Source organism: Aspergillus thermomutatus (assembly GCF_002237265.1).
Source record: "Aspergillus thermomutatus strain HMR AF 39 chromosome Unknown NODE_1, whole genome shotgun sequence".
Lineage (NCBI taxonomy): Eukaryota > Fungi > Ascomycota > Eurotiomycetes > Eurotiales > Aspergillaceae > Aspergillus > Aspergillus thermomutatus.
Window position 1 is genome coordinate 135,773 of NW_020798048.1, and position 13,493 is coordinate 149,265.

Sequence of the window (13,493 nt, forward strand, 5' to 3'; positions counted from 1 at the left end):
AATGAGTTGACGGTGCTGCATCGCCTAAGGCCTAGAAACAAATAAGCAATGAAGATAGTATACATTCCTAGCCTAGTGTGTATTGTACAGTGCAGGATAATGGGGATGCAATGCAATATCTATCACAAATGGGTATCCTGACATGGTTCCTCATCCAAGAAACAGTTTAATCCTTCGACGAATCTTCGATCCTTCTCCACACGCCGACGAAACCTCCGCCCACGATCCTAGTTCCGACTTTAGGTCGGCACACCAGCACGCTATCCTCTTGCCTGGCAGCTTCTTCAGGAGCAGCAGGTACACTTTCTACACCGGCGTCAGAGGAGTCTTCATCGGTCTCCACCGAGTCCGCGGCCTCAGTCCACGAGGACGGGTCCGCACGCGACTTCTTCACGGCGAACCGCACATCCCAGAGCCGGCCACTGCTGATGCCGGAGCCGAGCTCCACAACCTTCTCAAGGATGAAGGGTAGCCTTTGCCGTCGGATGAGGTCCACGCAGTCGCCGACCTGGGTCACGCTTGGCATGAACACGACAAGGATGCCGTCTCTTTTCAGGATGGGGGCGACGTGGGGGATGCGCAGGTGCGCAGAGGGCATGTCGAGGATAGTGTAGGAGAGGAACGGCTCGACTGTGTCGGCGGTCGACAAGAGCGATCTCGATGCGCGCGCCTTCTTCTGCTCTGTGATCCAGTTCTCCACGTGGCCGACGTAGAAGTCGACATTCCCGGCGTAGGTTCCGCGGCGGAACCCGCGGACGATCTTCTCGGCGTGGGCGGAGAATTTTGGTGAGACGTCGACGGTGTGGATGATGGCTCGTCGTTGAGCGCGCCAGATGTCCCATTGCTGCTGAGTTTGCTGCTCGACTGATTCAGCTGGGGATTCTTGGCCGGCGGTGCTGGTTGATTTGGGGTCTGCCTTTTCCGCGTCGGTTCCTGGCCGGATCGGTCGGCCCTGCAGGTATTGAATCTGGGATTTCTGTGGGAGAGGAGGTGGAATTGAGTTGGCTGCTTGGATCGCGCGCGCGAGGTGGAGAGTGAGGGAGCCATGACCCGTGCCAGACTCGAGGATCTCCAATGGTGGCTGTTCCTGGGATCCTTCTGTTGGGGGAGTGACGTGGATATCGAGGAGGGAGACAATCAAGTTGGCATCGGCGGAATAGATCTACTGGGACGTTCGTGAGTAGGAGTTTGGACTAGAGAGCAATGGCGACTGATCTCATACTGGTGTGACGAGACGGGGTGTCATGGAAACATATTCGTCGAGGGTCGGAAGGCTTAGTCGGTAGTCAGGGCCTGCATTGCGACGGTGAATTAGTTATATTCCTCGTGGTTAAGAGCCTCGGATTGACCTACCCTTATGCGCCTTGACAAGATCTCGTACTCGCTGGCCGATGATGCTATCGTGTTCCAGTACTCCTCGTCGCACATCGGTCTTCTGCCCTCTCCGAAGGGGCTTTGTCAACGATGGAGTTTTGCCATGAACAACGACTCTGTCCCCCTCTAACACAATGATTGATCAGCATATACAGGCGCAAAAGCCATTGCCTATCTCAACGGGCTGTACCTCTAAAGAAAGAAAAATTCGTATCAATCGACCCCGAAAATTTCGGAACGGGCTTGGAGGGAGTCAGCCCCAAGACTCGGCGCAGAGATTGAAAAAGACGAGCCATCCAATGCTGCTTGCTGATAGAAGAAGGGTTAAAAAAGGATCAGTGCAGAGTTCAGAAAAAAGAGTTGTTCAATTGCGATGAGGGTTAGCAGTGGCCAGAATCAAAAACTTTTTGACGGTTATCGGCCTTGTCGCTATCGGAACTTCTCTATCAAAACAGGGGCGTGTGGGGACTGGGGAATTGCCATCTTCCCAATCCCAGCGCCTCCGCATTAATTGGCCCAGGAGAGCATCGAAAAATCACCCAATGATCATCCTGAATTCCCTCACCAGTAACTTTGCTAAGTTACTCCGAGTGCTAACGGCGAAGCAAGCAAAGTGAAGAGGTCAAATCAAATTGAGTCTAGTCGCATTCTGGCCGATGCGCGGGGCAGTAACTGTTGATCCCACCGGTGGGATGAATCATGGGACAGACGGATTTTGGCGCACTATTTCTTCCTTTCACATCCTTTGATTCCTGTTCAATCCATCGAGCCATCTATCGTCCTGATTCAACCCGAAATCTTCAGTCCTGCGCTCAAATAACCAGCCAATTTGCGCCATTTGGTTGGCTCCCCTCTCAAGTGGGTCTCCATTGACATCATCTTTTATGCATCGCTGAGCGAACCACCTTACCATAACTCCTAGAGATAGATAGCTATTCAGGATTCCATCGTACTCAAGGACTACCACTACCGACTGTCACCATGGGCTCTACCGAACTCCCTTACATGAAGACCAATCCCAAAATCATCTTCTTCACCGATTTTGATGGGACCATTACGCTGGCAGATAGTAAGCACACCTGGTTGTGAATTATACTATCAGAAGCTAATTGTCCGCCGTTGAATCTCAGGCAATGATTTTATGGTAAACTTCTTGACGTGAAACCCGATTCGGCATCTCAGGCTGATATATTCAGACCGACAACCTCGGATTCGGACGAGAAAAACGTCGCCAAGGGAATGCCGATGTGCTCCAAGGCAGAGCTACCTTCCGGTATGTGCAGTGCTTGGCATTGCTCCTAGCGAAGGCGTCGCTGACTTGTTCAATTATTCTACAGTGATGCCTTCCGCGAAATGTTGGATAGCGTCAAGACTCCTTTCAACAAGTGTATCGAGATCCTTCGACAGAACATGAAACTTGACCCCCACTTTGTCGAGTTTTACTACTGGGCCGAGGAGAATAACGTCCCAATTGTGGTCTTGTCATCGGGGATGAAGCCCATCATTACCGCCTTGTTCGAGTCATTGCTGGGACACAAGCCTCACAGTCATTTGCACATTGTTTCCAACGATGTGGAGAGCCGCGACGGCAAGGACATCAACACCGAGGGCGGCTGGAAAATCAAGTACCACGATGACACGTGAGAATATCGAAGACTCTCGATGTAAATGCTGCTTTTAGAAACTAATATGAGCCTTCGATAGTGATTTCGGACACGACAAATCCTTGGAGATCAAGCCGTATGCCGCATTGCCGCACGACAAGCGCCCTACTTTGCTCTATGCTGGAGATGGTGTCTCTGATCTGTCCGCTGCCGCAGAGACTGACCTTCTTTTTGCCAAAAAGGGGCATGGTAGGCCAACTCCTGTGGACCTTCGATCTTCGAGTATGCTGCTGATCACAATTCAGATCTGGTGACCTACTGCGAGCGCGAAGGAATGCCATTCACCACATTCGAGAGTTGGGAGTCGATCCTGGCCACCACAAAAGACATCTTGAGCGGCAAGGTGTCTCTAAAGACAGTGGCTGAAGAAGGCTTGAAAAAGGTGCACGAGGAAGGCAATTGAGATTCCACCGCCGCTGTATAGATCTGGGAGACGTTGGATCAAGGCTTCGACTGGTTTCGGGTGGTTCAATAGACAAGAGTAATATATCTTCAGATAACATCTATATATACATATATAGATGGCTACTATAGAAGATAGATTAGATGAGTGTCTCTACAGTAAGGTATCATCGGACAAGTGCTGTACTGGCCAATCAGGAAAGACTTTGTCGAGGCAGTCCCAAATAGGCTTAGACCGAGGAGCGCCCGCGGATCAGGGACTTCAATGACCCATAATAAACTTTAGTTCACATGTGACCGCCTTCCAGTCTCGAGTTTCTTGGTGCTACAAATACGGGGGCTCGGACAGTCGACATCTTCCATCCCCAGATCTGGCCCCCTTGAGATGGACTGACGATAATTAGGTCTTGTCCATGGTGTGGCCTGCTTTTATCTTATAGCCTCGTGTTCCCCATCATGCTTGAGCGTCTAGCTGCTTCCCATTCGCTCGAAGATCACCAGGGGCTCCTTTCATTAACATGACTCGCCGACTTGTATGGATTACTCGTTCAGAGTCGATTATTTCGTGTTCCGCTGCTAATGCACTCGATGATGATAATAGGTTCGGACGGGCGTGCAGCTCGCTGTCATCGCCTCAATTGCATTACTCCTTGTGGTGATTCTGGACAATAAATTTCGTGTGCTGCCGGCGTCCATCCATGGCCACCTTCCCTCTCACTATGCTGGCTACGTCGTCACCGATGTGACTGTTGTCACATGCTCTTCTCTCAGTCTCTTTTCCAGTTGCAAGGTGGACCCGAAGGCATGGTCTAGAATTGAAAAGGACCTCTATCTGCGCTCGGGGTGGACGTCCAGTGCTTATGTACAATTTCAACGGAAGAAGGAAGAGGAACTGCTCGCATCTGATAAGGTGGTGATCGATTTGAGGATAGGCCGACTGACACCGCAGTCCTCGAATGACCCACATGGAGAGAAAATTGACTGGGAGCAGAGGCCAGGTGGCATCTGGCTGAAGCGGACGGCCAAGCGCCATGCCAGTGACTCGCAGAAAGCGATCACCTCGATCGATGTTTTGTTCGGTGCGGACGCGGTTGATCCGCGTGTGGGCTGGGAGGTGAAAGACACTCCGCTGCTGCTGGATAGTCGGACAGAGGAGTTGGAGGCCCGCATCAGTATTCGAAGGGGAGACCCACCAAAGACCAAGAAGCCCATTCCACGCATTAATGAGAATGGGAAATTTAAAATCATGCAACTGGCAGATCTTCACCTGAGCACTGGACTTGGCGTGTGTCGAGACCCAGTTCCGGTAGAGCCCGTGCCTGGTCAGAAGTGTGAAGCGGACCCTCGGACCCTGGAGTTTGTGGAAAGACTTCTCGACGAGGAGCAACCCGATTTTGTTGTCCTGAGCGGTGACCAAGTCAACGGTGAAACTTCGAAAGATGCCCAGAGTGCGCTCTTCAAGTCGGTCAAGTTACTTGTCGACCGCAAGATACCCTACGCAGCCATATTCGGCAACCACGACGACGAAGGCAACCTTAGTCGAGAACAGCTTATGACCATACTTGAAGATCTGCCTTACTCCTTGTCGACCGCCGGCCCCGAAGATGTGGATGGGGTTGGAAACTATATTGTCGAAGTCCTCGGTCGTGGAACGACCGCGCACTCGGCTTTGACTCTGTACCTGCTCGACTCGCATTCCTACTCTCCAGATGAACGTCAATTCCGAGGCTACGATTGGATCAAACCGAGCCAGATTCGGTGGTTCAAAAACACAGCGCAAAGCCTCAAAGCAAAACACCATGAATACAGTCACATGCACATGAACATGGCTTTTATTCATATTCCGCTTCCAGAATACCGTGACTCCACAAATTACTATAGAGGGAATTGGTCGGAGGCCCCTACCGCACCAGGTTTCAACTCTGGTTTTAAAGATGCTCTGGAAGAGGAAGGAATTTTGTTCGTGAGTTGCGGGCAGTAAGTACCCTTTTTGATACTCGGGGAACGACCTGTGAGCTGTTCGCTAACATATCTCCAGCGATCATGTCAATGATTACTGCATGCTTAACAAAGATCGAGATCAGAAGCCGTCTCTCTGGATGTGCTACGGAGGCGGCGCTGGCTTCGGAGGCTACGGAGGTTATGGTGGCTATGTCCGTCGCGTTCGTTTCTATGATTTTGACATGAACCCCGGGCGCGCTGTGACGTACAAGCGACTTGAATACGGCGAAGTAGAGGCCAGGATCGATGAGATGATGATCATCGACGGAGGTACAGTGAAAGGACCCGACGAAAATCATTGAGCGTTCTGAGTCCCTCCACTTATATTAATCTTCCTCTTCTTGAATCGTCGCTTCTGCCAGGGAGTGCTCTTTACATGTGGCTTCGAAGCATTTTCGCAGTGATGCGTAGCGACACTCTCATACCTTGATGTCACGGCATAGGATACCCTGTCTATGGTTTACACATTACTATGGTTTACACATTAATATCTCGGGCGCTTTTTCCTGCAGTCTTTGTACCCTATATATTGAGTGTGAGAAGACAGGTTAGCATGGGTCTGAATTGTCTCATCATTGAACAAAGGACCAGGAATCTCAGTCTGCAGCAGTCTTCTAGAACATCTGTGATTGTTCACATGCAAGAATACAAGCGCTAGCATGCCTTGCCTCAATACAGTCTCCCACACCTTACGAATGAAATTTTTGATCACCACCATTTTTCAAAAAATACCCGCTCCTTACCATCTCCCAGCAAACCTCGAAGAGTACTCGCAACTTCATCTGTCATCTTGGGTGGCCCACACAGGTAGCAGACCGTCTCCTCAGGCCTAATGACACCGTCACGTCCCTGGAGCGCCTGCCGCAGATCATCAGGCTGGAGTCTTCGTGCATGAATAGTCAAATCCTTTTGAGGCTCCGACAGAAATGGCGCGGACTCATCGTGGAGGTTAGTGAGGAAGAGATGTAAAGAGATCCGCAGACGGCCCGACTCCGACTGGCAGCGAACGATTTCGCGAAGCCGTGAGAGGAAGAGGATTCGGTCCAGGTATGCTTGGGGGCTTTTCTCAGGGATGGACGGGACTGCTGATCTGGGGATCTTGGTAGAGTAGAGGAAGTGAATGTCGGAGGGCTGGTGGTGTAGAGCTGTCTTGTCATTGTTGTTGTTCAGATGCGAGAGCATGGAGATCAGAGGGCTTGGGAGATGGTCAGCTACCACTTTCGGAGTTGTTGACTTCGAGGAGTGCATACTTGATACCCACTCCGCCGGCGATGAAGACGACCTTCTTGATTTCATCCAGGTTGATTCCGGAGGGGGGCCAGACGAAACTGCCCCCGACGCGGATGCTCAGTTCCTTCCCCAGAATCTCGTCCTTGGGGCTCCAAAGCCATGCGCTGGCTGGGTTGGATGGGGCTTGCTGGACGGCTAGTTCCACGTACGGTGCTCTGCCTCGCGGGTCCATCGGTGGGAGGCCCGTTTCCTCGTCCGTGGGAGACTCCAGGGGAGGCCCTGGTGAGGGAAGGACCTGAGCATCTGCTGGGGTGGAGGTGATGCTGAATCCACCTGCGTTGGAGATGGCGGGTATATGCACGTCTAGCCATTGGCCAGGTAGGAACGTGAGCGGTTGTGGTTGATCCGACTGTGAGGTGGTTAGTTGGGCTGTGATATATATATAAGGTGATATAGTTGCGAAACAGTATACCTCTCCATCATCTCGCTCTTCTTGCCCCTCCAGGCTCTGCACATGAGGAGGAATTGTTAGCTGTATCAACCGCACAGTAGGATTGACCTCATCGACATGTGAGAGCCGGACGGTAAACATGCGGTTCTGTCGGGGCTCTGCCGCCGTGCGCACCAGATGCGGCACAGAGGCCTTCCTAGTAGATGGCTGATCCATCTGGCGTCGGATCACACCCGGAACGGGCTGGTGAACGGACAGGGGTTGAAGCCGCGCGAGGAAAGGCACACGCTGAGAGACGAGGATGCTTGGTGGGTGTGGTGAACGGTGGAGTCGGTTGCACCACAATACTCGGGGAGTCTGCATCCAGATGTTCGACCTACTGGTTTTGACGTCAAGTATCTATATTTTTAAAACTATCCACGTAGGCTTTGACCTCGGAGACTTTGTCAAAAACAACATTGTATGATCAGTCTAGATTGTGTCGACTTCTGATGGCGGTGGATGAGTGGTCTTTACGACTATTGTATGACGTTTGTCTGCGTGTCATACTGGAATCATCCTCCATCACTATTCCATCTCTCTTCCTTATCCACTTCCTCATGATGGTTCAAGTGAGAGCCTTAGATCCATTTACTTCCTGCGATGAGGTACTGTATGAGTACGAATGCTTGTTTTGCATTAGTCATGCCAAATGGCATGATGAGGATGAATAGTACGGCGAATTAGACTCTGCTGCATACTCAATCACAGCTCCCATCGGCGCTTCGCTTTTTGACAGGCCATTGACTATTTCACATACTGATAGATGACTTGGTGACTAGCTACTAGTCCAGCTCCTCAGGTCTTCTACTCCAGAGCTCTTACGCCCGCCTTCTTGAGCATGCAGATCGAACTCCTCGTCACACGGGCTAGTGTGTGATGGCTGGCAGCCAATGTGCGTGTTCTGCAGCCTCATTGGCGATAGATCCCCGGCTTCGTGCCTGTGCTGGCGCTTTCAAACCCGCAAGCATTGGCCAGATGCACCAGCAGGAAACTTTTGCATGTCTTAATCCTCGACTTTCCTGGCTTATCGTTGCGGTTGGTGCCCCTCTTCAGGTCTGGTATCTACTTACAGGGGCACCATGAACGACAGAGTGCCAGAGGCCATATTTGACCTTAGGTAGTGGTCTGGTGGTGCTTCTGTTCATATCTAAACCGCGTTTCCGGCTGATCTACGGAGCTGTTTTTGTGATTGTTGCTTGTTTGATTTCTTCCTCTGGTTGAGTGTTTGGGTTCCTTCAATGCGAGTGAACTGAACGCCCAGCCAGCCGGACTGGCCGCCAGTGGACAGTTATTTTCGACTACACATTCGACGAAGACAAGGTCTTTCATACTTGACTTTTCGGATAGGCCCGTCCCTGAGCATTGAAGATTCGAAGTTATACGAAGGTTCTGGTCGCCATGTATTTCCCACGGAATCATCGCCATCACAAGGTACTTTTGTACTTGATGGCTGTCGAGCTGCCGTTTACCATTATTATCCTTACATTCACTGGAATCGCATCGCATAATCTATACCGAACAAAACTATGGCAGGATGGCGCAGACAACGGCTTCAACAGTTCCCCGGACGAGCAGTTGTATGCGGCTGCCAATTATCGGCCTTACAAAGTGCCTATGGTCTGGAGCGGATTGTAGGTTTCTTTTCTTGCATTGTACTCTGGTTCTTCCTCTTATCCTGAGTTCTTGTTCACTTGATCCTGAAATCGGAGATAAATCGCTGACGCTGGCTGGGGCTGCAGCATCACCGATTACAATCTGGTACTTGGTGTCTTAAGTACATTTTTCCTGATCACCAAAGTCCCTGTACATTTCCTTCGACTATTCTATCCGCCCTTATCGGTAATTGTCCATGGTGGTCTTTTTGCAGTATACATCGTTTCCGCTCGGTACCAGGCCGGCAGTGATATGTCGGACCCCAAGCACCCACAGCCGGGTGCGCCGTGGTACATCACGAAGAAGTGCACCGTTGCAGCGCATAAGGACAATATCAATTACTGTCGTCAGGCGAAGGCCCTGTTTGCGTTCACAATAATGATCATGTGAGTACCTTGTTCCTGCGACTCAACCTTCAAGGCTGTGATTGACGGAAGAAACAGCGTCCTCTATTTTGTCGAGTTCGTTCTGAGTATCCATTCCTGCATCCTGACTCCGGAAGAGCGCGCAGAACGATTGGAGCGGGCCGAAGAGAAGAAAAACTGGAAGGAATATGAAGAAGCCGTTCTCAAGACTCCTTCGATGTTTCCGATGAGCCCAGCTTATCCACCAGAGGGCATGCCTGCTATGACACCCCGTAGCCTTGCCTTCAACCGATTAGGAGGAGACACATCATCCGACCTTCCTCTCCGGGAATATCTCAGTGGTTCAAATCCCCGCCACTCGATGCAGCAGGAGTCGTCGGCGGAGACTCTCGCATCAGGGCAACATGCCCAGGCTGGGGCAACGACCCAGCCACAGCCTCAGATGTATTTCCCTCCGCCTCCCAAGAAGGCCGCTAGAACGTGAAGGCGCTTTTTCAATCGTGCTGGGGTGTGTATAGGATGTGTGCGACCGTTATTGAATTGAAACTTCGCCGAATCTGTTGATTGCTGCTCTAGTCCCCTATGTCCGTTCATTCTTTCGATCAAAGTTCCGTTGGTGGAGCTGGTTGCGAGCCATCGATGTGCCATTGAGAAGGCGTCGCCATTGTTTTTCAGATGATAAGAAGAATTGCGATCGGTATCGATGCTGTAATTCAGTTGATCGTAGTCATTCAGCGTAAACTAAGATATGATCCGTAAACGCTGGAGACTCATACTACCTCCTCCACCAGATGGAGGGGCGTAAGAGCTGATCTATGTCACAAAGCCAATGAGATGGCGCTCAGGTTTGCCGCATATGCTAATCGGCGAAAGAGTATGAAAGATCACCCAGAAGGAGAAGAACGCAAGGGTATCTCTTCGCAGAAAAGAAAAAGGAGCGCGAGAACTCGATGATACGCGCCGATATACTCCAGGGTTGATAATCAATTTGATTCCTGACGTTTCTTCTCTTTCTTGGCCCAGCGTACTATTGAAGACAGCAGTCAGTTTCAGTCGAGGAATAAACAGGAGTAGCTCTGGGGAAGCAACTTACATCCACAGGCATTGCACAAGGTCTTTGGTCCCTCCGGTCCCTTTCTCCATTCGGGGGAATCAGAGGTCCCGCAGTCGGTGCACAGATACTCTCCCTTCAATCTCTTCCTTCGGTCGATCTCCTGTGCGTTTCGAGCCTGCTGCTCAATCGTGGCTATATCAATATCGCAATGGACAAGACGGCCTTGGCGGACGCCCGTGCTGAGGCCCTGAGACCGCTCGCCCTCGCCGTAGTACAGCCCCGTCATGACCTCAATTCCGTCGATGTGGGCCAGCTCTTGTGTCTGACGTATAGTGCTTTCAAGAAGCGACCCGGGCTCTCCTTCATCGGTGTTGACCGTATCGGACGACTCGTTCTCCTCACCTGAGCCGGTCGCATCGTAATATGTGAAGGAGGGCAGGTTCTGGCGCAGGGCAGATGATCCCGAATTTTGCTTGAGATACGACTGTCGACCTGCACTTAGGTCTTCCTCCTCTTCCACCCTGAGTTGTAAGATACGCTGATTGAGCCGGATATTCTCGATCTTGTGTTCGAGAAAGGAATCGAGCAGCGCCGAGCTCTTGGTGGGATACGGTCGGCAGACCAGGAAAACACCCTTGCAGGTATTATTCTCGCCTTTGACATGCGGATGACCGTGCGCTTCTATGATGCAAAAGGTATTATTCGGCTTGTAGAAGCGGAAATGGCACCGGAGCGGACGGGCTGTGGCGATGCACTCTTCGAGTTCACGGGCGAAGACGGACTTGTCGTCATCGTGAATAAAGCGGGATAGGGCGTCACGTTCGATCTGCTTCGACTCGTATCCGGTAATCCACTTGCAGGATGGTGAAGCGTAGAGAACTGTGCCATCGGGATGAAGGAGGAGGAGCATGTCTTTCATTTCGGCGAGGGCACGCTGCGCCCAACCCTGTTCTGTAGTCGCATCGAGATACGGCTGCGGTTCGGCATCTTGGGGGATGGCATTCGAATAATTGTTGCTGCTTTCATTGTTAGAAAATGACCGCGGGACTGTTTGCACATCCATCTTATATCGCGTGTCTCTCTCGTGCTGCAATGCGTATGTCTGGTTTGATCTCACTCTGTCCGCCTCCAGAGGGGCGAATTCCATAGGCGCGCGGAACCAGGAATGGCGAAATGGTCGTCAAATGATTTAATACATTAAGCGAGAGACTTGATGATCAAGTACCGAGACTGTAAAGAGGCTCGCAAAATCTGATCGTTCGAAAATGACAAAGAGATACACAGAAAAAGAGATCGAAGGAGTTACATATAGAATGTGAATAATGACTGCTACTAAGGCCATTCATGGCCGCATTTCCATCTGTCCTGTCTAACCAGCAAGCTACTGCTTTAACCTTCACCACCCTAAGGTGATATTGTCACCCAACCTCAGCAAGCACCCCTGTTTATTTCAGCCCACAACTAAAGCAATGCCAAAGATAGTCTCCTCTATTTTCAACCAGCACAGTCAGGCGCTGTACACAATGCCACTCATCCAGAGCCCCAAAGCCAACAAATGCCTTCTATCTTTTAAACCGATTCTTTGTATTAACTAAGACATCGCGAGCTCTTTTGTGTTCAAGTCTCACGATAGAACCTCTACCACCGTCAACCACCTTGGATCCGTGGCTTGCATTCAATTTATCCAATCTGCAAACATGGGGGAGATCTCCCCCAGACCCTCCTCGCCTGACTCATTCAATGACTTCTTCCACCATAAATCATGGCCAGAGCCATGGACCTCTCCGGATTTTCCCGCAGACGAACCCTGGCAAGAGCGAGACCGCCGCTTTCAGAGCTATCCATGGTGGAATACCGACAGGCCGGCGAGGTTCTTCGCGGAGTATTATGAGTACATGTGGCCATGGGGCTATTTCATCTACCGGACTTGTTATGAGAATGTCTCCGAAGCCGATTGGAAGGAGGCGATGCGAAAGCTCGATGCCTGTGTTCATTGCTTCCTCCGATCCCGTCGGACATTCAGCCATCCAGAACCCATCTGGCTTATTTGTGAGGGTTACAGGAATGTAGTCATCGAGGATCGAGAGCTTCTTGAGGGTGCTTCTGTCCACCAGGTCCGGCGCCTATTTGACGATTGGATGACTCGCCATGACCAGGACGGCACTCCACGGTCGGAGTTTTGTCTGATGATTGACGATAAGGCCCTCTGGTCCATCCTCAAGACCCCGGAACCCTCCGAGGATGATAGCTTCTTGTTTGGATTAGACGCCGGCTACGTGATTCTTGTTGCTCGGAGGTTTCAGGAAGGCGGAATAAGGGACTATGAAAATTATCAAGGATTTTTCCGTCTGGACATCACCGGACTGTGGACTTTCATGGATGACTATCGGAATGATGTCTTTTGGAGAAGAATGCCCCATATACCGCGTCCCGGCCTGATTCCATGCACTGATGGGGCCCATACACATGTAGAGGACGAGGATGGGACGGTGGTGGCGGCGAGTGCGTTTTCGAGCAGGTCCAAAGTAATCGGGAAGAAGCCTCGTGCGATATCTTAAGGGTCTTGTCTAGATTCCTTGTGTCTATGCTTGGTCCAATTCAACTGGGAATCTGTTGAATCTGTTGCGGAGTTCTCTAGAATCAGAACCCGGTCGACCAGTCAGACATACCCCAGATCACTATCTATATCAGGGGCCAGTAAACAGTCACTGGATTCCTGGTCAAGAAAGTTAAGTGAACAAATACAATCCAGAATTATACTTGGTCTTTTGAGAGATCTGTAGATCGGCAACCCAATTAGATCAAGCAAGCGTTGCCTTTGTCGGTGTATCTTTCGAATATTTAATCTGTCTACATTAAGGGGGTGTGTCATTAAGAACTGGGATTATTTATTACAAGCTTTAGACTGTGATATAAAAGTAAGTTGAGCTCAATGATCTGCCTAACTATCTGCAAGATAGATACATGGATAGCAGATACCCTCTCTGCTCTTTATTACTCCGTGGAAGTAGTTCCGTGGCCGCGTTGCCGCTCTAGATTCTCCTCTATTCGGGCATTCGCGTAGGCCTTCGGATGAATCGTTGTATCTGCTCTTCAGTCATGGGATGCGAAAAACAAAGCGCTGGCAGAGCTAATTCCCAGACAAGCTTGTTACCAGAGTTCTGATGCACTCGGAGCAGGCTCAGACTGTTCTTGATCTCCCCCCCCATCCACCGTCGGCAGGCGCAGACTGTTCCTGAATGCCACCCCATTCATCA

General features: G+C 50.9%; 7 protein-coding genes across 7 annotated transcripts; 4 read left to right on the forward strand and 3 right to left on the reverse strand.

The window, feature by feature from the left end:
- Positions 1-166: 166 nt before the first annotated feature.
- CDV56_108952 (tRNA (adenine-N(1)-)-methyltransferase) lies at positions 167-1,670 on the reverse strand (the record flags this gene model as incomplete). The annotated part of the gene is made up of 4 exons (XM_026762571.1): positions 167-1,162; positions 1,223-1,293; positions 1,354-1,500; positions 1,565-1,670. 4 exons carry the CDS (start codon positions 1,668-1,670, stop codon positions 167-169), a joined length of 1,320 nt encoding a protein of 439 aa, XP_026619029.1.
- Positions 1,671-2,355: 685 nt separating this feature from the next.
- Positions 2,356-3,441, forward strand: CDV56_108984 (putative Phosphoserine phosphatase; the record flags this gene model as incomplete). Its single annotated transcript, XM_026762603.1, has 6 exons — positions 2,356-2,443; positions 2,505-2,518; positions 2,571-2,647; positions 2,712-3,014; positions 3,079-3,227; positions 3,284-3,441. 6 exons carry the CDS (start codon positions 2,356-2,358, stop codon positions 3,439-3,441), a joined length of 789 nt encoding a protein of 262 aa, XP_026619030.1.
- A 517-nt stretch (positions 3,442-3,958) lies between these two features.
- On the forward strand, positions 3,959-5,743 carry CDV56_109011 (metallophosphoesterase family protein; the record flags this gene model as incomplete). Its single annotated transcript, XM_026762630.1, has 3 exons — positions 3,959-3,973; positions 4,042-5,417; positions 5,479-5,743. The coding sequence occupies 3 exons, from the start codon at positions 3,959-3,961 to the stop codon at positions 5,741-5,743; spliced, it is 1,656 nt and encodes a 551-aa protein (XP_026619031.1).
- A 406-nt stretch (positions 5,744-6,149) lies between these two features.
- On the reverse strand, positions 6,150-7,485 carry CDV56_109036 (FAD-dependent oxidoreductase; the record flags this gene model as incomplete). Its single annotated transcript, XM_026762655.1, has 3 exons — positions 6,150-6,636; positions 6,692-7,080; positions 7,144-7,485. The coding sequence occupies 3 exons, from the start codon at positions 7,483-7,485 to the stop codon at positions 6,150-6,152; spliced, it is 1,218 nt and encodes a 405-aa protein (XP_026619032.1).
- Positions 7,486-8,562: 1,077 nt separating this feature from the next.
- On the forward strand, positions 8,563-9,666 carry CDV56_109070 (uncharacterized protein; the record flags this gene model as incomplete). The annotated part of the gene is made up of 3 exons (XM_026762689.1): positions 8,563-8,795; positions 8,904-9,203; positions 9,261-9,666. The coding sequence occupies 3 exons, from the start codon at positions 8,563-8,565 to the stop codon at positions 9,664-9,666; spliced, it is 939 nt and encodes a 312-aa protein (XP_026619033.1).
- Positions 9,667-10,165: 499 nt separating this feature from the next.
- Positions 10,166-11,299, reverse strand: CDV56_109091 (GATA transcription factor LreB; the record flags this gene model as incomplete). The annotated part of the gene is made up of 2 exons (XM_026762710.1): positions 10,166-10,209; positions 10,276-11,299. The coding sequence occupies 2 exons, from the start codon at positions 11,297-11,299 to the stop codon at positions 10,166-10,168; spliced, it is 1,068 nt and encodes a 355-aa protein (XP_026619034.1).
- A 634-nt stretch (positions 11,300-11,933) lies between these two features.
- Positions 11,934-12,794, forward strand: CDV56_109110 (uncharacterized protein; the record flags this gene model as incomplete). The annotated part of the gene is made up of 1 exon (XM_026762729.1): positions 11,934-12,794. The coding sequence occupies one exon, from the start codon at positions 11,934-11,936 to the stop codon at positions 12,792-12,794; it is 861 nt and encodes a 286-aa protein (XP_026619035.1).
- Positions 12,795-13,493: the final 699 nt, after the last annotated feature.